This window comes from Sphaeramia orbicularis, chromosome 16 (genome assembly GCF_902148855.1).
Source record: "Sphaeramia orbicularis chromosome 16, fSphaOr1.1, whole genome shotgun sequence".
Lineage (NCBI taxonomy): Eukaryota > Metazoa > Chordata > Actinopteri > Kurtiformes > Apogonidae > Sphaeramia > Sphaeramia orbicularis.
The window spans coordinates 34,383,708-34,409,865 of NC_043972.1; the positions used below are offsets into that span (position 1 = coordinate 34,383,708).

At 39.8% G+C, this 26,158-nt stretch overlaps 1 protein-coding gene across 3 annotated transcripts; it reads right to left on the reverse strand.

The window, feature by feature from the left end:
* Positions 1–815: 815 nt before the first annotated feature.
* zbtb7b (zinc finger and BTB domain containing 7B) lies at positions 816–24,625 on the reverse strand. 3 transcript variants are annotated; one of them, XM_030159292.1, is made up of 4 exons: positions 24,276–24,625; positions 21,928–22,014; positions 5,610–6,682; positions 816–3,938 (listed from the first exon to the last, which is right to left on the reverse strand). In XM_030159292.1, the coding sequence occupies exons 3-4, from the start codon at positions 6,674–6,676 to the stop codon at positions 3,305–3,307; spliced, it is 1,701 nt and encodes a 566-aa protein (XP_030015152.1). In that variant the 5' UTR covers positions 6,677–6,682; positions 21,928–22,014; positions 24,276–24,625; the 3' UTR covers positions 816–3,304. The 3 variants fall into 3 exon arrangements, with proteins under 3 accessions (XP_030015152.1, XP_030015153.1, XP_030015151.1); XM_030159293.1 differs by lacking the exon at positions 21,928–22,014; XM_030159291.1 differs by lacking the exons at positions 21,928–22,014; positions 24,276–24,625 and adding an exon at positions 8,179–8,454.
* Positions 24,626–26,158: the final 1,533 nt, after the last annotated feature.

A 26,158-nucleotide genomic window follows, 5' to 3' on the forward strand; every position in this document is an offset into this window, starting at 1 on the left:
ATTGTCTTATAATTAAATTTTAATTTTGCTATAAAGACTTTTACTTTTTAAGAGCTGCAGTTTTTCTTTTTTTTGAATACTAGTCTTAAAAAGAAATGCAAAAAATAAATAAATTATATTTGTGTGTGTGTGTGTGTGTGTGTGTATGCGTGTGTGTGTGTGTGTGTGTGTGTATATTTGGCAATAGAATAGAATATATTGTAGCAGTGCTGCTCTTCTTCAAACTTGTAGAGAAAAATATTTAGAGTAATCATCTTAAATACCCCCAAATGATCAATTATCCTACAAAAATACACATATTCCTGTTATATTTATTATTATTTGTGTTTTTATAAGATGATTGATCAGATAACACCAAGGGACTTGATATTTTAGACAGTTCTGTATATGTTTTCTAGAAGAGTAAAGGAAAGCAATTCTGTTTGAAATATTGTGGCTGGAATACATTTTTGATATGCTTTTTATTTTTTTTATTCAACCTTTGTAATATTACCTGGCACTCAGACTCAGATGTGCATGTTTTGATGCTTCACTCCAACAGATGATGTAACTATGAACAGTATTTCTGTTTAATTCAATTACATACCCACCCATTCTCCCATGCAACACTGCAAAAACTGCTTGCATGTAAAATATTCTAGATCCACTACTGATGTAATATTTTCCCAATCAGCAGTCTTAAAAAGATGGTGGTCTCAGAAACATTTAAAAACCCCCTCAGTACTTGAGTTCATTATGAGAATTTGCATAAAATGAAATATATGATGAATGTTTGCATTTTTTAAATGTACAAACCAACTGAAGGACACCAAAGAGCAAGCTTAGATATCTTTATTTATTTTCTTTACATTGACTGAAACAAATGGTGGGAAAATGACATCTCTGAGAAGGTCCACTAAAAACTGAAAGACAAAAATGTATCCCTGATAGCGGAGTCTCTATTCAGACCAGACTCCGTGTCCCTTCACCGAAAGCCAAGAAAAGAACAGCTCACAGAAACATACACTTCACAGCTGGCATCAGTTTACTCTCATTCATTCACAAAGCTCTGACAGGGAGCATCAACACCCTTCATGCATAGGACCACCTGTCATAATGTCATAGCAGTAGGACAGGTTCCAGTAAGGCCAGTAACTTACAATCATTGCTAAGATTTGCCTATGTTTACCTCACATTTCACTCTAATGAGATAATGCAAAAGCTACAGTCTATAGTCATCTTTTTTTTTTTCTTTTTTTTTTTTTTTTATTACTGGCCTTACATTTGCAAGCTGAGTGTAAATTACTCCACAGCACCAAACAATTTCTTCCCATTTATATTTTATATAATCACTTAGTGCATTGCTCAAGATTTCCTGAGAATAGTTGCAGCACGACAAAAAAAAAAAAAAAAAAAAATCTAAGGCAACTTCATCCCAATATATATTGATATATATTATTTTACAATAACTCTGTACTAATATGCAGAAGGACTAGTATTCAATGTATTTGGGTTTAAAAGAAGTATTGTCTATTTCAATCACAATCTTAAATGGTACCAAGTGAGTTAATGGACTAGATATTCGAAGATCAGACAAAAGGCGTAAAGCTCTCAAATCTCATAGTGCAAAAAAACTGGAAAATAAGTTGATTTACTACACAACAAGGAGCGGATTGTGCACACAAGGCCAAAACAGCACAGCTGCTACAGCAGGTTCTGACTACATGGGTTTCAAGAGAATTGAAAATAAAAAGCAAAATGCTGTCATTCTGAGCCATTAAAGCATTACAACCCCTGACAGGACTCAAATGCACTGGCCTCCTGGCTATTTACCAAAAAATCTGATAAAACTAAAAGAAAAAAAAGAAAAAAAAGAAAAAAGGATTTTGGTCGAAGAAGGAAGACTCAAAAAAGTAATGGCCCCTTTAGACGCAGCGGTGGCCGATCAATAAGAACTGCCATGCATTTACATGTGATACAGTACTATGTTGACTCAAACAGCAAAGTCACTTTCTATTCCCCTTACATTGAAGGTTTTAACCCCCCTGACTTCTTCTTCTTTGCTATGTTCCCTTCTCGCTATCCCCCCGGAGGATGGAATGTGTTATTGCAGTAACCTGACGGGGTTAAATGTGCAAAGAATGCATTCGAGGAAGAATCACCAAAAGAAGACACGCAGCTCATGAAAGGCGTTTAGGTACATGGAGATGTTGGGCCAAAATCTTTAGCGCAATGCAGCTTCTTGTAAGACTTATGAAGACTAAATAAAACAGTGACATCAGGGCCACTGAGTCTAGTCCTGGATTAGGTCTCACAAAATGTCAGCAGAAGAGCCATAATAAATAACAATAAATAAATAAATACAGAAAAAAGGGGCAAGCCAGCTCATTCACCCCTTCTTTGCCCCTTTCCATTTTTTTCATACAAGGAAACCAAATGAGTGCATTGAAAGACTGAAATCCACAGCCTTTGGGAAAAGAAGAATTGTCTTCAACATACTCATCTCATCGACCCAGACTTTGTCTTTTCTGGTCAGGCATTTGTTACAGAGCACTACAGCTCTGAAACACTCAAATATGGAAGCAGATTCTTTCTCATGGCTATCAAAACAGTTGGGAAGAGCTTTAAGTTCTTCAAACCCAACATTGGCTACAAGTCACCTCTCTCCTCTCCTGTTAACTTAAGAGATTTGAGAATAAAAGTAAACTAAAATCTAAAATCTTTGGTATAAGCACCAAATCAAAGCAAAGATCATTTGTCCCTATCAAGAAAGACACAAAGAACATTATTGCTTACAATGCACAGAACCAGTTTGATTAGACTGCATTTCCACTGATCACCACCAGAGGGCAGTAGGTACACAAACTTCAAGATGATATGACTGAATTGCACCTGAATCAATATATTTTGTTGTAACTAAAATATACATCTTCAAATAGTTCCCATTTTGCAGCTCCGGATTTTAGATTGCATAGTGAAAATGAAAGTCATCCCAGAAACCACACACTCAACTCACACATGTCCAGCTAGAAAAATAAAATCAAAAGAAACAGCTCAAACCTAAAACACATACAATTAAACAGCAAACAAGAAGCAAAAGTCAAATAAATCAAATGCCAAGAGCCAACAGACAAACGTTTAAAATATTTCTGAAAACCCGTTTTCCATTTTTTTCTTTTAATATCTTTTTTTAAGAGCTCTCTATATCGGAGCAGCAGGTCTTTAGTCCAGCCACCTGAGTGAGATTTTTTTTTTTTTTTTTTTTTTTTTGTACTGTGGATGCTTTACCACACAGACACACACACATACACACTCTCTCTCTTCACTATTCCTCTTCCTCGGCTTCCTCGTCTCCGTTGTCTTCTTCCACTTCATCTGCCCATCTGTCTCGTGCAGCCAGTGCGTGGGTTCCTCCTGGATCCTCTCCCTCCGCCTCTCGGCCCCCTCGCAGATCCAGACCTCGCAGGAAGACCCCTGGGTAACCGGCCAGCCTATGGGACCCGAGCTGGGCCAGGGCCTGGAGGGTCAGGGACCGCTCCCTCTCAGTATCCCCTGCGAACATCAGCGGAGGGCCGGCGCCAGATCCATTCCCAGCATCCAACACGGTGTGGGGGAGGAATGCCGAGGAGTGGGCCTGTAAGGACAGCGACTCCAGGGAGTTGGGTTGCTCCCTCCCCCCTCCTCCCCCATCTCCTCTGCCCTCCTCCCCCAGCTCGGGTCCACGTCTGGGCCTCCGTGTGCGCACCTCCAGGCAGCTGTGGCCCTTGCGGTGCCGCTGAAGGTGGTCTTCCCGGGCAAAGGCCTTGTGGCACAGTGGGCATTCGAAGGGCCGCGCCCCACTGTGGAGGGACAGGTGGTTCTTCAGGTCGTACGAGTGGAGGAACCGGGCCGGGCAGTGGGGGCAGGGGTAGGGGCGCTCACCCGTGTGTTTCCTCATGTGGATCTTCAATTTATCATTCCTGATTAAAAGAGGGAGAGAAGAGAGTGAAGACGACAGAGGCAAAGAAAGAAAACAGTAATATTAAAGGTGCATTAGTTCAGACTGACACATGGATGTGAGGTTACAGAAGTCTGAGTGGAGAGCAGGGGTCACCAATCCTGGTCCTCGAGGGCTACTATCCTGCATGTTTTAGATGTATCCCTCTTCCAGCACACCTGATTCAAATGATAAGCCTATCATCAAGCTCTGCAGAAGTCTGATAACGACCGTCAGGTGTGCTGGAAGAGAGAAACATCTAAAACATGCAGGATAGTAGCCCTCAAGGACCAGGATTGGTGACCCCTGGTGTAGAGGCAACTGTGACAGGTGTTAGCATAGAAATGAAGACAGTTAACATCCACAAATTCCACTTTTTAACTGATAATATAAGTTCATCTTCTTCTCAGCAGGTATAACACTGAAGGTATTCTGACTAAATATTAGAATATTAGCTGGACTGTTGAAGGCTAACCTGTGGCTAATTAGCTTCAGTTTTGGTGACTTGTGTCACCTGTGTCACTCAAATCAGATCAAGTTTTTTTTTTCTTTATAGCGCCAAATCATAACAAAAGTTATATCATGACGCTTTACATATCGAGTTGGTTGAAACCAGACCTCGCTCAGTGTTATGTTACAGGACAGTGAATTTCCTAACTGTGTTGACAGAGCTTAGTGACATTATTGACTTTTTTTTTTTTTTTTTTATTAAACATTGGTTTTGAAGTAAAGAAACATAAAATGTAAGTGAATAAAGTCTGTGTTTCTGTTTCATGACAGAAATGAGATTTGCCAGTCAAAACACATCAAACTGTCAAACTATTATTTAGCTCATTCTTCTTACTCTTATTGTGGATGTGTCATTTGTAAATTTATGGATAAGATGTTAAAGACCATCACATCACAGATGTCAAATTTTATAAAACCAATTTTTCCCACAAATTATTTGTTTATTTGGGGAAATGAGCCACTTCTCCCGTAGAACCCCATTCACAGTGATCAGACTCTGGGCTCCCCAAGGCTGTGATGTGTTGAACACCCAAAGAATAGACTCTTTTGTTGTAAATCACAATACCTTTGATAGTACTCCTTGTTCATTGCTGGTTGTTATAGCAACACAACATAAACGTAGTGTGAAATATTCAGCATCACTGCAGTGATGATGGTGGAGAAAAACTTAGAAATGTAACTTATGATTTTAGAGAGAAAATATTTCAGGTAAGAATATAATTGTTTACACCTACAAATCTGTGGCTGACTTGTAAAGCCCGCTTGCAAATTTGCTCTGATGTTTTTGGAGGTTTCCTGCCAGTCAGGCATTGGTGTTGCATGCCACAACATGATGACACACAAATACTGATAAAGAGGTGATTGTCAACCAGTCTGTATTGGGATAGTTTTATGTCAAGTTATGCATTTGTTTCAGCTTACTTGGAACCTCAGCGAAGGTAACAGTAGAATTAGTATCTGATAGTACCTGGTTCTGCAAGGAATTACAAAAAAAGGCCATGCCAAGGCAAGTTCAGCTGATACCACCACAAACCAACACAAACTTCATGTAAGAAGATGAACATGCCCTTTTCTTACACATGAACTTTTGAAAGCCTCAGAAAGGTTGATATTTTTACAGTAAGTTAAAGTAAGAGTTGTATACCGAGTGAAGCGGACTCCGCAGGCAGAGCACTGAAAGGGCTTCTCTCCGGTGTGTGTCCTCATGTGTCGGGGAAGTTTTCCAGCTCCATGAATGATCTTCTGGCAGACTGGGCACTGCTGGGGTGTTTGAGACTTCCTCTTCCTCCCCGGGCCCACCACTGATGCCACCGCCCCTCGATCCACCCCAGAAGCAGGAATGGATATGCTTCCCATCAGCATGGTCTCATCTCCATAACTCTCTATATCATCATCTTCTGACAGCTTGTCATTGGAGCGTGGGGCAGGTGGAGGGTGGGCTATACGGGGACGCTCCTGCAGCCAGTGAAGTGGCCCACCGTTTAGTGTTGCCCCCCTGCCTGGCTCTGTGATTGCTCTGGGGTCGCCGTTCTGCCCAGAGTTGAGGTGCTGGACTTCCGGTTCGGGGCTGGGGGGCTGAGTGGACGGCAGGGAGCGGAGGCTGTCGGATGCAGGTGAATGATGCGAGAAGGGTGAAGCGGGTAGTGGGGGGTTTAAAACCGAGGTGTTGTTGTGATGTGACCCAATTTTTTTCACCTTCTTTTTGTCCGTTTTTCTCCGAGATCCCCTCTCAGGACTCTCCTCCACCATGTTCTCGGTGGCGGTGTGCTGGACTCTGTGCTCCTCTGCTGTTTCCGCCTCTGCCTCCACCGTTTCTCCCAGGATGTCTCTGCAGGCGTCAGCCACACACTGGATGCCCAGCAGCTGAGCACCTCGCAACACATCTCTCATTCCTGAACTGGGGATGGTCAGTGTGGCGGTGTAGGCAAACTCCAGCAGAGCATCCAGGGCATCTGGTGCCACACAGTCCAGCTGGCAGACGCTGAAACCTCCCCCGCCCTCACCCCCCCCTTCCTCTGCCCCGAAGAGCCGCCGGAAGTAGAGGCTGACAGCGGCCATGACGGAGCGGTGAGTTGGGTAGCGTGCTCCACGGGAGGTCAGCGTGAGGTCGCACAAGAGCCCTGTCCTCCTCTGGTCATTCAGATGGGACAAGAGCTCATTGCTGTGCTCCGGGAAGGGGATCCCAATCAGACCGTCCTCTCCTGGAGACATTGCCACCTGAATGAAAGAAAGGAAGGTCAGGTAAGTGGAAGTAAGAGATACCAGCATCAAGTCACAATGCACTTTCGTAAAATCCTGATTATTAGATATATTTTCACTTTTTAAGAACGAGGGACCAACCTTCTAGTCATTTACACAATTAAAATTCTTTAATAGTACATCTAATAGCCTACTAGTGTGACTTACACAAGGACTTCCCTTTCACATGAGGGACAATTTAAACCAGGCTTAGCATCAACTCTCCCCTCTTATCCTCCCTTGAGTTTCTATCCAGATTACCAAAGTGGGAGGTGGTGATTTTGTCCAGTGAAATGAGAGGGGGGGGGGTTGGGGAATCAGACAAAGAAGGCGACTGAGATGACAGCGGGAGAGGCAAAATACAAAAGCAAGAAGAAGAGAATAATCGATAATGGCTGTGCAGAAAGGATGCAGCAAGATTACGCAATGTAGGTGGTGTAAGCACAGGGCAGTAGGTTAATTCCTGTGTGAACCCTTTATAGCATTAGCCGTTTGATTAAAATACCTGGAGAAGAAAGAGAGTCACTAATGGACGACAAAGAGAAGACAAGCGAGACATGGAGGAAGTGACAGGCTAGAGTGGGTGAAAGGGGGGAGTACCAGAGCAAGAATGAGGAAGGAAAAAAACTGCAAGAAAAATTGCAACCTTTATGAGGACTGGAATAAACATACGTCATACAGAAAGACAGAAAACCTGTTTTTCTACAGAATATACAGTAGAGTTATTAGATTTCTTTTTTTTTTCAACTCACTCTTCGTCTTCGATAGAAGTAAAGGTCTTTACAAGAAACTTCTTTGTGGTGGATTAAACATAATATGTCGTAACGTCGTGAGTGAAGAAACTAACTTTTTTATTTCCTTTTGTGAGACTTAACAAGGCCTGCTGGTAATAAGACCCAACAACTCCCTTCTTCGGCTCCCTAAGCTCGCACCTCACCCTGTCCACACTATACCTGCTCAACAATATTGCTAACACACCTGAGCAGACCAGATTTTCCACAAACAACTCACCCTCCAGATTCCCCCCTCCCTGCCCTTCATCTCCCTCCCATAGCAACTGGCAGCCCCCTGGCCATCCAGCAGTTTTCACACCGTGCCCAGAGGGCTCTGCACAACGACAGTACATCCACCTGCATAACCTGCTCCAAAACACACCCTGTTAAATACATACGCACAGCAGCAGGAACACACACACACACACACACACACATTGCGTGCCAGTCTGTGGCTCCCCCCACCCACTATTGTTAGATTTAACCTGTTATGTGATGATGATCTTAACGCCAGCCTATTTAAAACACAGATAAAAGTACTCCACCCATACCATGGAAAAAGCAAAAGTACAAGGCAAATAAGTACTACGTTTTAAAAACTATTTTAGGCTTTGTGTAAAGAAAAAAAAAAAAAAAATTAACAAACTTTTCTACCAATTATAGGATGTGTTAAAGTTCCAGAGGTCTAAAATGTGACCCTACCTTCCCCGTTTTAATTGGTATTGGCACAGTCAGCTGGAGGCGAGGCAGTGTGTGTCTCTTGGCATCCATCTTTTTTACTCTTTACAAGTCTTCTCCCTCGCCTTCCTTCTCTCTTTGAACACCGCTTTTCTTTCCGATTTTCTTCCACACTCAGGCGTCTAGCTCAAAGGTCTGATCTCTTTGTCAGAAGTCGGGGTTAAGCGTTCATCCTTGGGGATGTCTGCCTCTTTCACACATTCTTTCACTTACTCTCTTCCTGTTATATCAAAAAGAGGGTGCACACTGGCAATTACAGGTTCACAGATACCCCTCCCCCCGCCGGTCGCCTACGCGCCCCCTCTCTCCTAAACCCAACGGCCCATTTTCCGAACACTTTCCGATAAACATGATCTCCTTGTCGACCTCTGCTTTGTTCGAATGGCAGCCGGCAGGTGTATGGGTATTATGGGACAGCAGATTCATGGTACACAACCTTTACATTAATTTATGTGTAATATCAGACGACACCTGTGAGACTGACAGGAAGGAAATCTGCACATGCAACCAAAACACATAAGAAATACCAAAACTCAACTACTTTTTAAGTCGGTTCAAAAACCAGAAAAAATCAAACACCTGTGTAAGAACCAAAATCATATTGCCATTCTGACTCATATTACACCCAGCAACAAACATTCAAATAGCTCCAATATGAGAATTAAACCACATTAAGTTGTACCACACAGAGAAAATGGTACAGACTGCTTTTCCTTTGAGATGTTGACCTATAACACATCAGTGTGATGAAAAAAAAACATAGCTTCTACTACAAATAGGTAAAATAACCTGTTGCTTTTCTTTTTATTGTGTCTCTTTAACTTTAAGCAGCCAAGATGACACGCGTTGGTGCATAGGACTGATAAAGAAACAAAAGAGGATGTTAATGGACCTGTTTTCCCTTGCCTCTTGCTGTCTCTTTTTACATTTACATCACAGTATTATAAAATATACAGGGGGTCATTGGAGACAGAGGAGACCCCTGTGAAAAATCTGTGCATAAATACCTGCAGGATTGAATCAGCGTCAGTAAATGAATCTGCAGATAAATACATTTCTGGTGTTTTATAATCAGCAGAAATTTACATCTGCATATCATTTTATGCTCCGTTAAGAAAAAAAAAAATCCAATTAATCCCAAAAGCAGTAAAACAAAAGACGTACAAAATTATCTTTGGTAAAGCAGTGCATACAAGTCAGACACAAAGGGGTTATAGGAGGAGCACACAACGCACATTAAATTTCCGGCGCACTACGAAAAAAAAAAAAAAAAAAAGCATCATGGGTGGTTGGTGGTTCAAGCTTCTTATTTTAGGCATATTCCTTTGAACTCAAACGTATTCGGAAAATAGTAAGTAGTTACAATGATTCCCATCAGTTTTCCGGTCTGTCTCTGAGTCACCTAATAATGACACATCATGACATGTACACTTCACATACACTCTAACTGCACAGTGTTGATATCCCCCCTTTTTCTGCCCCTGTAAACCTGTTTCTGTTTTTCGCTGGTAACCATAGACATGTCTGCATAAGTTGCTGAATCTTGCAACACATTGTAACTAATGTTAAAACAGCCCACAGGGACACACCACAAGCACATTGTCTCTACACACAAAATAATGTTATTTCACAAGCACATGCTCATCAACATGTTTGCAGTGTTATTCTGAGTTTATTCATGTTAATTCAGGATCAGAACTTTAAGGTCACATATCAGTGTTTGGCTTCGGGTGTGTCATTACATGTCGTCTGTAAAACTGCCAAAGCACACAACCACAGAAAACGCTTTTAGAAAAGTGTTTCGAAACATTAAAAATCACTTTTATGCGCTAAAACTGCTGATGTCTAGATGTCAAACACTTCCAACAATTGTTTCTATTATCTCTCTTTTTTTTTTGTTCTCACCTCCCACTCCTTTTGTCGACGACGATAGAGGAATTCACCTCCTCTGCAACTCTACGGTTTCCTCATCCCTCGCTTTCATTATTTGCACACTCTTCCTCTCTTTTAACAATGTGGATTTAATCATGACTTCAAAAAGCACAGATAGTATTTGAAGACTTTTATTTTGTTTGTACTCTTTAGAAACAACCAAACCTCAAACCCATCTAGCTTAGATGGCTTTGGTAGAAGAAGACCACCAAAAAACACAAATCAAATGTGATATTTATAGGAGAGAATCCGCCACGGATTCGTTTTTACTGAAGAGGAAATGGAAACTTAAATACAAGAACACTGTCCAATGCCATCACCACGACTGAGAGCAACTGTTGAATGAAAAAAAAAAAAAAAAAGGGACAAACTTGTGGGAAGGCCAGGAAAATGACAGCTGCAGGATTGACCAAACCTACACACAAAGATTTATTCTTCAGAGTGGAAGGTTGTAGTATCTATCACCATATATTATTAAATCCCACTGCACACATTCAGAGCGTGCGATGACTGGAACTAGAGCTGTTAGTATTATTTTTATGGCTCTTATTTTCCGTTAAAGTCTGTAAGTTTTCCCAGTCCACCTCAATTATATCAGGCTCCAGTGCTAAGGGGGAAAATATGACTTTATACTATTCACAGAAAACTGTGGCTGAGAAGGAGAAATGCTTTTATGAATTCTGATGTCAGATGTTTTCCAAAGCGCCTGTGCATGTGTGTGTTTGTGACTGTGTGCATATGTTTTGGTTAAAGTGAGCACTATGGTTGCGTGTGTTGTCAGGTTTCCTCAGTGCATGAAAGTACTGCAAAGTGAAATCTGAAAAACTTAAAATGTGCACCCAACTTTACATTTCACGTGTTAATTATATTGCACCTGTATGTGTATAAAATTGTAAATGTGCTGAAAGTAAAATGAAATTTTACAGTGTATTTGAGTTTTTATGGTGATTAACAGAATTTGTGTATGCTTTTGTAGGTGTGTTGAACTCTGCTAAATGCAACACTGATATTCCTGCACATCAATAAGTCAAACCTATACTTTCATAACCACAACATAACAAATCACAATGCACAACAACCACGACGCTAAAAAACATCAAAGCCTCCAAACAGATGGAAAGTAAGATTCAAGCTCATACCGTTTCTCCTCCACACTCGTCCTCCTCTCAACACTTTTCTTCTCTGTGTGAAAGAAAGGTTAAGGGTAAGGGGAGTCACTCTTATTCACCCTCTTTTTTCTTTTTTTTTTTGGGGGGGGGGTAGTGAGTGGAGTGTAGAACTGGGACACCTTTACTGAGGAAGAGTAGGGGAGGAGGAAGAAGGGGGATGACAGTAACCATGTCGAGAACTGTAATCAGAGGGCGAAAAGTCATGATGATTCTAAGACCTCATGACTGACAGGGGCCTTAGAAAATAGTAGAACGTTTTTTTTTTGTTTTTTTTTACTAAAATAATTTACCTATCACCGTAAAAGACTGTTTGCTTCACATGGCAATAATATGAGTATTTGTTCTTTGCATTAGTTTTGTTTTGTGTTTTGGCAAAAAAATTATAAAATCCAGGTCTCCCCACTGATATAGAAGAGAATAGAATAGAATAGAATTTAACTTTAGGGGTTCTGTTCTGTATAGCAGTAAATTCTTGAAGTGCAAAAAGAAAGAGTATATAAAAACTATCACAGGAAATTTTACTGAAAACATATACTGAAAAATACTGAAAATATACAAAAATACAAAGAAATACTGAAAATGTACAAAGGGCCAAATCTATACCACGGATAGAAGAAATATATACAACATATAAAGGATATTATACACGATCAAATTAAAAACAAGGTGCATATCTGAAGAAGGTGAGTTCTTGTATGACATTTTTGCTCTACAAACCATATGTTATATAATAATACATACAATACAATAATCCATGGATAAAACAGAAACAACCTACATTACTCATTGGATGCTGGACAGTTTTAGTCATGATATTATTTTGACTGCTATTAGGGATGTATTATCAAGTGTATCACTGCATTCTGCAGAGCCAGGTCCATGTGTAAGTGACAGTGTTTTACCAGGTAGAAGTGTGGAGGTGGAGTGAGAACTGAAAGACATTGCCACTAATGGGAATACAGATGATGAGGAAGAAGCATATGAGAGAAGAGAAAAAGGCAGACCAAGTGAAATTTAGTAAGTTATCTATATCTTTTTTTTTGTATATCAATGTAAAAAAATGTATTATATAAAATTAAAGTTAAATTATATGAAGATGGCTTACACCTTTCTTCTCAATCTTACACAAAATCATTCAATTTATTGTAAGGAGAATATTGTTTCCTGCTTGTATGGTATTATATTTTCAGGGTTTGTATGAGTTGAAGTTGTGGGGTCCAAAGTGCTATTTATTTTCATGGGGCCCCATATCCATGGTAGTGGCCTCCCAGTCCGTAGTAGAATTAAACCTCTATAAGCAATGATTGCAAGTAACACGAACAGTGACTGCACACAAAAACACCCAGGTCTTCTGCTAATACTACATCCCTGCTGGGAGACAAAACAAAAGCCCCACCCGCTCAACTGTTCCCCTTGGATGGGACATTTGCATCTTACCAGGAGATATAAAAACAGACGAAGCCGGATCACATTTGAATTAGGATTTGAATTTGTCAAAGACAAGACTCGAGACATGATTGTGATAAGTTGAACGGCTGCACTAAGGCTCGAGGATGAAAAACAACAGAGGTCCATCTTAGCTCGGTGGATCCAAACTTTGTTCTGGGTTTTATTAGACAAAAGCCCCTGCACTGAGCCCTCCTCTGTCCTTACTGTAACTGGGGCATTATGGTGTGTGTGTGTGCACGCATGCGCACACTGTGGTCTTAGTTCCAAGAACACATTACATTATTCATTTGGCTGGCAGAGTGGAGGCCCTTATCCCCTCGCCCTCCCACACCACAACACTCCGCTGTGAGCTACAACAGCAGCCCGTTTGCATGCCAGACCTGAACACCAGTATGATTATCAGCTTATCAACACACATTTGGGTGCACATGCAGTGTTTACACTCTGTCCTACAATAACCACTCACTGTTGTCATCATTTACACTTAGAATTTCCCTATAAGGCAACATGCATGTTTTTTTTTTTTTTTAAGAAATGTCTTCACATAATATGGTAATATTTATGGATTACTATTTGGACAATTCAGAATCGATATAACCATCATGTAGAGCTGTTGTATGAAACTGTGTACACTGCATTTTATGGTTTTGAAAGTTTCTATTATGACCTTTCTTTGTGAAGTTTCTCTGGTTGTTTTAATTCAACTTGATGTCATTGCAAATGAAGGTGATTTCTTGAGAACAAATTAAGGTTAACTGACAGATTTTACTTGACTTTATTCCTATTTGCCATTTCTACAAAAAAGGAACAGACTAATTTGACCCCAGATGACGATTATCTTATTGCTTGAAGTGTATAAAACCAAACCGCTCAATCATAGGAATCATATTTTTGTGCACAATTCTGAATATGATTTTTGTAGGGATGCACTGGCACAATATCCAAAAATTAGTATCTGTCTTGTTGACTAATAAAATGAAATTAAGTGGCGACGGTGGCCGATGTTTATCTGTTGTATTGTATTCATGATTGCCTCATAAATGTAATCTGAATTTGTGTTAATTGAAAAGAAGGTTGAAAATGTTCCACTTAAGTTTATATAAAGAGAATTTCTCTGTTTCTCTGTCACAAAGGGGGAAACATATTACAACAAAAACAAAAAAAAAAGATCAGAATTGGCCCAGAATGTCACAACTGGTACCATTTTTAAATCTTAAAACTTTAATGTACTAAACAATGAACAAATTACTATTGGTACCTGTTTAGTCAGTGTTGCACCAAGTTTTCAAACACACGCAGGGTGGAATTTTCAAACAATTTTCCACATTTGTTCATATATTTATATTTCATTTTGCGCAATTTCTTTTTTATTGTTTTCCTTTCTGCAATGAGCATAACCATTTTACCACTCTGAAACCGATGATTCAATGTAAAACTGTAATAGTTTCCTTACTGAAATGAAATGTACACATTTATTTTGTTTTATTTGTATTTGGTGACTGTAATTCACAACTTTTCTGACACAGTGAAAGGAAGAGATCTACAGCAGGAAAAGAAATCAATCTGAGGTTGGAAAGAGGAAAACGGTCTGAGATTTGAGAAGAGACAAGAAAAGGAACATGAGGGAGGCATGTTTTCTAAAAACACACATATTCTTAGAAATCTTACAAGAAAAGGAGGCGAAACACAGGAGAATGAGTGAGTGAATTGGGAGTGGGTGTAGAGATACTTTGAAAGATAAAGCACAGAGGAGGGGAGGTTAAGACAGGAAAATCTAGTCCCAGCCTCGAACAATCTGTGTTAGCGAGGAGACATGAAACAAGAGTAGAGAGAGTTAAGTTACAAGGGGAGAGGACGGGGGAGACAGAAAAAGAGAAGGGAGAGGAGCAGTGACATGACGACTAGGAGATAAACAGAGCAATCGAGCAAGAGGTGAACACATGCACCCAGTGACAGGAAGTAGCACAAGTCCTTGCAGGTGTATGTATGTTTGTGTCAGTGTGTGGGTTCGTGAGCGCAGATGTCTGAGGGAGAGATGTGGTAGCAGCCAGCGCTATCATTAGCATCACCAAAAGGGAGTTTCACCCTAAGATGGAGAACACACACAGATGTGAGAGAAAAGGCAATGCTGACAGAGTGGTTTCACACTTTATTCTCCCTCTCCTTCAGCTCCTTATCTGGTCAGCAGTTTCTACCCCCAACAATCCACAACTCTGTGTGTGTGTGTGTGAATGGTGGAGTGTCACGGTGCGTGGGCGACTCATACTCTGTGTCAGAACTATCATTTAATATGCAAGAGACTGACGTTTAATTTTTGTACAGTACATGTGAAATGAATTGAATGAGGCTCATTTCCTCTCAGAGTGACAGTGAGTGGAAAAAGTGAAAAATGAAAGAGTGATAAAGTGTAATTCGTCAAGCACAGTATTTTATTTGTTTGCTCAGTGGTAACGCAGATATGAAGGTCACGAAGAAGAGCAAATCAAGTCAGGAATAAGGTCTAAATATAAATTGTCCCTGGAATTGTTTAAAAATGTTCCTTTGAATATTTACACTTTTAGAAAATAACTACAAATTTTATTTACAGGTTAGGTGTTGCAGAATTATTTATATTTCCGTGTAGTGTTGAGAAAGGATGTGATAAAAAGTTGAATACGACTGTGGCTGATAATATATTAATTACAACTTTGTGCACAAGAATCCTAAAATAATAATATCATTAGTCATTTCAACTATAGTTTTGAGAAACAGATTATAAATTTGATTCCCTACATCCCTGAAACATGCCATTTTTGTCCAATGTTACAAAACAGTGAATTATTTTGTGTCACTGATACTCTGAAGTACATTTGTGTGTAAATGACACTGAAGGGTATATTATGTACAAATACATAATGTACTTAAAGCAAACAATTTATTTAAAACAGAATTTTTATTACTTAAAATGTTAAGAGTTAATATTATTAATGTATTTTTCATATTCTGCTTTTTTAACATTTGGTTCAAATTTCCTAAAACTGTGTTTATGTATTTATTTAAAAAGTGGACTTTGCATGAAATAAGTATGAGAAAACTGACAAAAACTGTAAAAGAACAACTGAAACCATCTGTATATAAATGCATGCATTTGTGTGTACCAGCATAACAGGAACACCATACACTATGCATCATTGTAATTTAATCCACAATCTAATTTAACTCCACGTTTAATAAATTAAACCTTTACAAGGTTAAATTTCAGGAAGCTACTAATGTATTTCTATTATATTTTTTTCAAATCAAAGTATTATGTTCATCCAAATGAGGAAAACACACTAATCACAAACAGTGGCTGTAAAAACAACCACAAAACTGAATGACTAAACCACAATTAGAAATAGTAAAAGGGATTCATTGGTGGGTTTTTTTTCCCACATGCATTGTTAATTTCTGAATCTGTGTGTTTACGTGACAGTTTGTGTGGGTGTCCTCCTACTGTGTATGTAGATAAACAGGTTTGTGTGTAAAAGTAGGTTAATGTCACTGCACTTTACGTTTTCTCTTTGGTGGATGTGAATGGGCGACGTGAGACATGAGTGGGCATCAAATCAAAAGACATTCTCGACGGTAAGTTGTAAACAGTCATGATTTCAGGTGCTCAACTCTTCAACCAGATTAAATATAATGGAGATGACAGGAAACAGAGGAAATTGAAGAGCCTTTTAGCCGGCACAAAACAGCTGATAAGGATGCTGATAAAATCCAACTCTCAATATACTCCGTGTCACTGTGTGTGTTTTTAGTTTTAGTTGCCACATCATTGGGAGGGTCTCAACCACTGCTTTTCTCCCACACAAGTCATCTCCCATTTTAGAGGAAAACATTGCAGAAGTGCTGCCACATACTTTACACAGAAATGTTGCAAAACTAACTGATCCTGATCAATTTCCTGTTCCTGTGCTCATGAAAGATGGTCGACCACTAGTACCGATGTAAAGATTAATAGAAGAAAAACTGACAGAGAAAATGAGTGAAGAGCACAAGTTTGATTCTAGACTGAGAATTTTATGGACTAATGTGACATGACCAAGATGATGTAATTTGTTTGGGTTTTTTTTTTGCTACAACTGTGGCTAATATGGCTTTTTGTATATTCCTTAAAGCCGTAACAATAAAACACTCATTTCAAAAGAAGTGCAGGTCTAAAGAGGGAGAGAAAAAGGAAAAAGACAATTAGAGGACATGAGTGAAAGATGTGTCACCTTCCTGATAAATGAGCTTAGCACCATGGCAGCGATACAAGGAAGGGAGGACACAGATTGTTTTTACTGTAAATCCATGCATTATATCAGAACTTCAGCAGGGAGGGGCTTTGGGTCACACTGAATGATGCAAACATGCATGAGCCCTCTGCAGCGGGGTCAGAAAAGGTAGGAAACAGTCAACAACGTGAGTGCAAAACATAAACAGAGCAATTCATCTCAGAGTAGATGTTTTTTGCTGATGTTTGATGCATTACGTGTAATATGAATATATTCTATCATATGTGCACCAGCTTTGTTTTATAGAAATGAAGAAAATAAAAAAGTGATGCTGTTTTTCCAAAGGGGATGATGTGCAGCCATCTGGAATCAAAATCTCCGTTTGCTGCTGGGGTTCCCCTTTGATCATCATACATGAAAAGGGTCAGTTTCAGCACCGATGACTCCCCCGACTGCTCATGTTTGGGTGTTTATTCTCACTTTCCCTGAAGTGTTGTTTCACTGCGCCTATTTATTATAACCGCCTGCTCAATGTGTACAGAAACAATTGCACCATTACTAGCAGAGCTGAATCATGATGCTTTTTTCTCAAGCTTGTTTTTTTCTTTCTTTGTGACTCTTTACAAGAAGAGCAGTCATGGCCACCTGCCTATTGGTTAATGCTGGGTGGCGTGGGCTGTGAGGCCGGTGGTCGAGAGCGCGGGAGGGCTGTCAAATGCTACAGAAACTCATGACTGAAAAGAGGAAACAGCAGATACATAACTTCCTCTATTGACACAGATCGAGTGGGGGCAAGACTCAACTGTGGTAGCAGCCGAATGGATTACGGCCACTATGTAGTCACCCCTCTGCTTTAATGTGAAGAAACAAGCACCATATATGGTCAAAACATAACATTTGACCAGATATTGAACATGTTGTCCAGTCATGTAAAAGGTTGAATGGATGGATGAAGGGAGGATTGATGAAAAGCCAAAACGGGGAGATTTTCTTGGAATGAACAGGGTTGTGTTGATAGTGATTTCGTCGAAAGACAAAAATGATAAGACACCGTCAGATATTGGGAGTGCAAAAGGAAAGCTTCACTTCTTTAAACTCCCATTCTCCCTCCCCCACTCTGTCTCTATCTCCCCACCTTCCTCCCACTCAGTCGGTTTGAATGAAACTGAAAGACCCATGTCAGAAATGGGGGAATTTATATGGGCTCACATGCCCTGATTAAAGCATTTACTGGAACTGTGCAAGCATTTGGATGTGCGTGCATGCATGTATGTTTAGGAGTATGTGTGTGTGTGTGTGTGTGTGTGTGTGTGTGGTGTGTGTTCCTTGTCTAACAGACCACTCAATGTCACTTCCCCAAACCCACCAGTTCACGGACAGACACATGGTAGTCACCAGCCATACAAAACCAGGATCACATGATATGTCATGCCGTTGCCCACCACACACACACACACACACACACACACACACACACACACACACACACACACACACACACACACACACACACACACACACACACACACACACGCTTCACAAACAAGTAAAAATTCAATAACAATACGCACTTCTCTATTAATGCTTTTTTGCTTAACAAGAAATGTACACCGCTGTTTTATATTTATACACTGCAACAGAAAATCTATTTTATTTTATTTTGTTTTTATTTTCTCTTGTAATCATCAATATTTATTATAAACTATAAACTCGATCTCCATGTTCTTTATCTGAAGTTGCTGTTTTCCCCTGTATGTTGGCAGGTTGATGAGCAATAGATTCAATTTACTGTAATTGCATTAAAGTGCTTGTTTTGTTTTGTATTGTGATGTTCATTGGGTTGTAAACAAATGCGAATAATGAGGATCTGTACTTGTTATTTTTATATACACATATAGATTGAGTTTATTAATCCCTGGGGAGAAATTCAATGTCCATCAGCCCAAGAAAAGAAAGCAAAATTAAAATTAAAATAAGCAGTTACTGAATTATTTACAGAATATACAGTGTTCAGTTTAGTCTCTATCTATGTATCTATTATTACTATCTATTTATTCTATATCTTTTTCTATATTTCAGATAGAAGTAAAAAACTACTTCTAATCTGCAGTTGAGATTCCCATCATCCATCTGATCTTGTCTTGTGTCCCCTCTAAAACATCCCCTTACCAATAAATGCAAAAATACCAAAACAGTCCTGAAGAACATAATTTACAAATAAAAAAAAAACAAAAAACAAAACTACAAATGTATATTTAATTATTTTGTGAAAAAGGTAAAAAAATAAAATAAAAATAAAAAAATGCATGTGCTTCCTGAGGTTCTAATTTGCTCTAATGAAGTGTATTATTAAAATAATATGATAGTAATTTGTTGTGTATTAAAAATTCATGTTTCTCTGCTCTTTGTTATTTTCTAGTTGTTTCTAAACTGTGTCTAAAGTGCTGAGTGACTGCTCTGTTGTAAAGAAATTTGAATCTATTTTATGATTATCAATAAAACTTTAAACTTCTCAAAAGCAGCGATGCTTTGTAATGATTATCTCACATAACAAAACCTATAAATATCACCAGCCTGTTTTATTCTTGGTATCAATACGGAGCCATCTTTAAAAGCCGATTGCAGTTATACAGCATCTGCAGTCGACAAACCACAGAGGAGTTAACTTCCAGTTTGCCTATAAAATATTTAACTGCTTGACCACTTTATTCGGCTCATATTTTTTCCAACAACGAGGACGTTTTTGAGAAGCCCACCCTATCTGCAGCTCCTCCCATATTCTCTACAAACTAATGCTTAATGAGGTTTGGTGACCACAACATGGTTTCTAAAGTAAACTTTGTCAAGAAGGGGGAAAAAAAAAACAGGAGACAGTGTGAATGAAACAGATATAGATTTGGACTCAAAGACGTCAGTCAGTGCTCGTCTACATGTGTCTAGTGTGTCATTTCTTTTACTCAGAACAAACATGGACTGAAACTGATAAAACCAGACTCAGTAACCTCAAATGATCTATTTTTATATAATTTTACGGTCATTTTCTCTAGATAAGACTTTGGTTTTTATAAACATGACATATATTTTATGTTTTAAATTAATCTGACATGTATTATACATTTTTATACACTTTTTTGTACAAAATTTTTTTCTTATTTATAATCTGTTTAAGTTGTGTTTTTTTAGTGCTTGTTTATTATGTTGTACAGAGAGAGAGAGCATAGTTAAAAAAAAAAAAAAAAAAACAGAGTAAAATTCCTTGTATTCTGTTGAAAATGTTTGGTGGATAGAGGTGATTCTGATCTGATTCTGATGTATTCAGCTGTGTACCAGAATGTTTAGTTTAGTTAACTGTCTTAATATGATTTATCAAACTGATCAGATTTGTTTGATGTGAATATTATGTTCCTGTTTTTTGTCCCATTACAACAGGGTAAACCTCCCTAACAAAAAAAAAAGCTTCAAGTTTTATTTATGATAACATTTGCAAACGCATGACATCTCCTCATTAACATAATGTTTTAATTCTATGTTCCCACCTGCAGGCAGAGCTTTAAAAACAAATGCATTATGTACCTTTAAGTCAACACAATTAAATGTGATAATCATTGGATTAAGTGCAAAAAGGAAAAAAAAACAATCTTAACAGTTTTGCAAAGTTCTTGTTAATGAACTGAAAAGAGAGAGAAGATAGAAACTGAGCATCTTAAATAGGAAAAAGCCTGTTTTAAGCACAATTACATCAAATTTTCTGTGAATTGTGGTCTGTGATGTATAAAGGTTGGGAAATTAAATTCAGCTCCAAGTTAGACCCAATAACAAAACGACAGAAAAACAAAAACCCATTACACTTATTAGTTCCTAACTGCAGATAGATACTGTATCCAATCCAATCCACTTTATTTATATAGCACATTTAAACAACAAGAATGTTTCCAAAGTGCTACACATAGAATCGTAAAAACAAAACAAATGAAAGAAAATACACTAAAAACAATAAATAAGTACATGCTATAAATAAAACAATAAAATCAAATAGTTAACAGTAATACATGGTCATGATCCTTACTGTATGTGTAAGGATCATAACCGTTTGTATGTATGATCAGAAATAAGACTAAAAGGGTCAGCTTGATCTGTTCAGCTTGATCTTTATTCATTAAGTTTTTTTAATGCATGGATTCTTTCATATGTTTTATTGTATTTCTTCAGTAAATCCTCCTACTTATATGTAGTGTGTATAGTAATAAATGATATGATACTTTACAAACCCCATCAGTCAATTAAGAACTGAAATCAGACAAGTCCACTCCCCAAATCTTACAACAAAAATTAACCACTGTGCATCTTTCCACAGCAAAGTCAGGAGCCTGAACAATCCTCCAATAAAATCAGCCTGAGAGCCTCATAATTATGTTAAAAAAAACCTGTGTCCAATGCGTCTGCATCAAGAACCTCTGAAACTTTCTACAACCGTGAAGAATCTGACAAACCCTCACATTTTACACAGCGACTGGCCTGGTTTATGGAGCTCTGAGTGTTTATATCATTAAAGTGTGTTTTTTCTATCTTCTTTTGTGGTACATTCAAACAGGTGCAACAGCAACAGTGCATTCCAGGAAAAGTGTGAGCTACAGGTCATGGAGACGTAAACATAGAGACTGGAGACAATTGAAACATATGGAGAAACAGGAGCACATCTCACCTCAAACATCCTTTAAGATAAAATAATACAGTGTTTGGATTACAGGAGGATTCATCACCTCCATAAGTCAAGAACTTTCATTTATAGATAATATATGCATCTTTATATACATCTATGGGCCAAGACTTTTTTGGGAGACAGCAGCCATGTCAAGCTTTCTATATGGTTGTAGATACTGATATTCAGGTGTAATATTTATCTAATAGTTTTCCATTCCTACCTCCAGTCCATAAACCCTGAAGATGGGCGCCTACTGTCTCTGTCTCACTCCTCTGTCTTAGTTCAAAGGTCACCAGAGGTCATACACCTGAGGGAAGAGGCAAGGAATTAAAAAATGATTAACTATAATTTTCCCACCATTTATTATCAGATTATTCTCTGTATTTTACATTTTTCAGCAGAAAATAAGTATTTTCCTATATTTAATTCACTAATTATATAGATGTTTGTAAAAGCTCAGAGTAAATTTAAAGGTTGTTATAAACAAACAGAAAAAAGAAGAAAAAAAAAGACAATTTCAGCAAAATATATCATTAACTGGACATAAAAACAAGCATCCATACCACAATTATTTGCCAAATTATACGTATTTTACTGATGAATCAAGCTGTAAAGATGACGGTGTTTCCATGAGCCTACAAAGCCTCTGAACATCCAAAAAAGACCTATCTGATGCCACTAAAAAGCTGAGAAAGTGCATTTTACTTGAATAATTTCCACATATCAAAAGGATTAGTGGGTAAAAGTTATTAAGCATTTTAGATCAGTAGATGCTTTTGGTCACCAGTAGCTGTTTAGGTCTTTCAGGGTTAAATATATGAACAATTCACCCCTGATACTTATGTGTGTTAGAGGACAAAGAGAGAATAATGCAGACAATGTGTAAATGATGAAGTAATACTAAAAGAAAAGTACAAAGTGCTGACTAATCGAGGCAGGAGTTTTCTTTTGTAAATTGGGTTAGAGTTAGGCAGTGTGCATTTGGATCAACACACACCCACGAGCAATCATATGATGCATCAGATGTAATTTGAGGTGGAGTAGGGGGTTCTTGTAAAAGAACAGAAAAAAAATAGATGAGATAGAAACCAACCGCTTCCCTCTTTGGCTTCTACGGAAAATAAGTTGTCCGACAGTCAGTAGGAGTGTGTGAGAACACACACGCACACACACACACACACACACACACACATATACAACCACATACACACACCTCTGTGATGAAAATGATCACCAGCGCTCAGAGGTGATGGTGTTTTTATGATTTAGGCCATTATATATAGAGCATGTGTGCATACAACTGCAGATTTCAACAAGAGTCAGGTTATATATGAACTAGAAGAAGCAGGAGAGGAGGAGGAGGAGGATGGAGGTCATGTCAGGACAACAGGATGAAGCACAGATGTCTAATTATTTTGCAGACAAAGTTAGGTCAAACAAGCCTGGCATTAAGAATTTATTTCAGAACCCTGATGGTTCTTCCATATGTTGGGAACCATCCCAGTAGGAAAACTCACACATGATGGGCAACAATGGAATAAAACAGAAAGACTGAGAGAAAACAAAACTCCTCTAAAAACTTTTCTTGGCCACAAACAGAGGCCGTAGACGATGTGTCAGGCCCAGAAGAGGGGGTGAGCTCAACAACAGAAATGGACAACACCTAGACACCACAACAGGGCATGAGGCATTAACACTAAACACATTCATGGACGGCTGAAGATTTAACCAAACAAGCTGTGCCTAAGACAGGGAAACCAAACCCAAGCCAGTTGAGCTTGTTAAGCCGGTCCGTCAGAGGGGCGAGTCAGCAACACATCTCTGTAATGACACACAAACACACGCATTAAAAGCCCACTGGCATGACAGCCCTCCCCCCCCCCTCCCCACCCGGCAGGCAAACCTTAACCTAACATTACAGCCTATTGGAACACATGATGGGGACAGGATTATATTAAAACACAGGGTGCGCCATAGGGAGGATGAGGATGAGGATGAGGATGATGACAGTATCAGACCAGTGAAGGGTTTGCTTAAAATGTTCACAGGTTAAATCCCGTACAGATCCAGTGCGCTTTGTGCCCATGAGCAGCGGACAGGCAGGTGATGTGCGTGAGAGCAGGTTAGGTTTTGGATGTCAGCCGGTGTTCTCGGCTATAATTAGAAACAGAGTCTGTAGAAATGTACCCGCCGACCCGGCTCCGTCTATCACCTGGACGGAACAGCACCGGCACCGGCACCTGCGCACAGAACACAGCCCACCCCTCCACCCACCCACTCCCACATACACTCACATCACAGCGGTGCGCACTTTTAACAAACCCGTGAGGAGAAATAAATGTCGAAGTGCCTCACGGGAGTTACTGAACACCCGTGACGTGGATAGTCCTCCCGTGACCCCGATCAGAACCGGGAAGGAGGGAGGAGGAGGAGGAGGAGGAGGAGGAGGAGGAGGGGAGAAGGAAAGGGGAGACCATGGTTTGCTGGTGCTGTCATGACAAACTCAGGTTAAATCACATTTATATTAAAGTTGCGTGGGTGCGGTGCTGTGGAGCGGTGGAGGGTTACCTGTGCGCCGGTGTGTCACCTGTCCTGCCTCGTCGCCTCCCACCACCTCACCGGCCTCCACACTTCCTGGATTACTCCGTCCCACCCTGACTACTTCTACTACTTCTTTTCTTCTATTTTTTTAACCTCCACGGTGTTGTGTCCTCTTCCACACCGGGAGGGGAGTGGAGTGCGCTCCTTCCGTGCGCGTCCGACACCTCCACACCGGGGAGATCCGTCCGTCAATCGCGCGTCGGGTTGGTTTTCTCCCCCCTCTTGGTGCTCTCCTTCTGCAGACCTCTCTGTTTTGACCCCCCCTTCTTTTCGCCTTGCCTGCTATGCCTGCCTCCGCTGGCCCACTCCGACTCCCAGGCAGCTCCTCCTTTCTGAGAAACCAGGAAGCGGCTTGCCCTACTTACACCCAGCCGCGGATTGGCTCTGGCAGGGCTGGAGAAGAGACCGCCGGGGTGGGCAGGGCGCACGGGGGAGGAGGGAGGGAGGGAAGGGGGGGGGCTCCGGCGATGGTGCGATAGGCCAGAGGAGGTGTCTGTCGCTGTGCCGGTGGTAGATGGGAGGGGAAAGGTGGGTAGATTTTGGATAAGACCCCCCTCCTTTTCTCCTTCCTCCCTCCTCCTCCTCCTCCTCTTGCGCGCTTGGGCATCATCACCGCGCAAAGGTGGGTAGAGAACAGCGGGCAGGGAAAGCGGATTGAAGGATTGCTTACCTGTCAGAAGCAAAAGCATTTTCAGTCGAAACGGACTTAGTGCCCCCCTCCCCATGACTCAGCATTATTCCCTATGAAGCTATCTGGAGGTGAGAGCGGATGGAGACGGAGAAGTCAGCCAAAGGCCCTGACAAACTCCAGAAAAGGTGGAGATGATTCAAGTTAAACTGTCAGAACTGAAACTCAGGCAGAGGATGTGTCACATCCAGGGTGAGGGACTTTTTCAGCATTAATCAGCTCAGAAATACATTCTTATGTTCTGCTGAAACCTCTTTATGAGCAATATTTTTTTTTATTTTTTCTCAGCAAATATCCTCTTTGAATTTGTGTTGCTTTGTGAGATGTAGCAGGAGATATTAATGCAATATATGAACACCTATCAACTCCTCTGAAGTGAAAATTGAGTCTCTCCTTAACCCTTTGGGTGTTAATGACTACAATATACAAGTGTATTCATCTAGATCAGGATGGATCCCCATATTGACAAGCTTAACCTTGGGTGTAATGAGGTTGCCCGCTCTCTTGGATTAGGGTTGAGGATCCACTACACTGAGAGTCACAAGTATTCAACACATGCAGAAGAGTGTGTGCAGTTGTAAGGTTTACACCACACCTCCAGTCTTTTCAGATGAGATGAGACCAAACCTGAGCTACAACAGTTATATCCAATTCTTTAATTTCATGCACCCTGCACAAAAAACATGCAAATTAGTTGAGTTAAATTACAAAAATTAAAATTAAAATTAAACTACAAGAAAAATATGCATCCATGTCTACCCATGCAGTATTTTTTTCCCCTGTGCATCTGAGGGTTTTCACAATATTTGCAGGGATGTGGAAAACGAGTCACATTATGAACAGACACCAAAACAGTAGCTCAATTTCACTGCAAAAACCTACATTTTAAACAGTTACATACAGGCCTGCGCATTCTGTTTGAAGTGGTTTTACATGGGAATCTCCTCGCTTTTTCAAGGTTGAAATCTCATTCTCGTCTAGCTCCCGGGTTGAATGTTGGTGGGTTTTGAATTGAAGGTGCAGGAAGTCTATATATAATTTTGCGGTGAGCTCAACCAGCCCACCCATTACCACCCCTCTAACCTTAAATCTGTGCCTGTTCTGCGGTCGTTCAGCTACAACATGTTCCACTACTGTACATGATTTCCCATGTTAGTTTGTG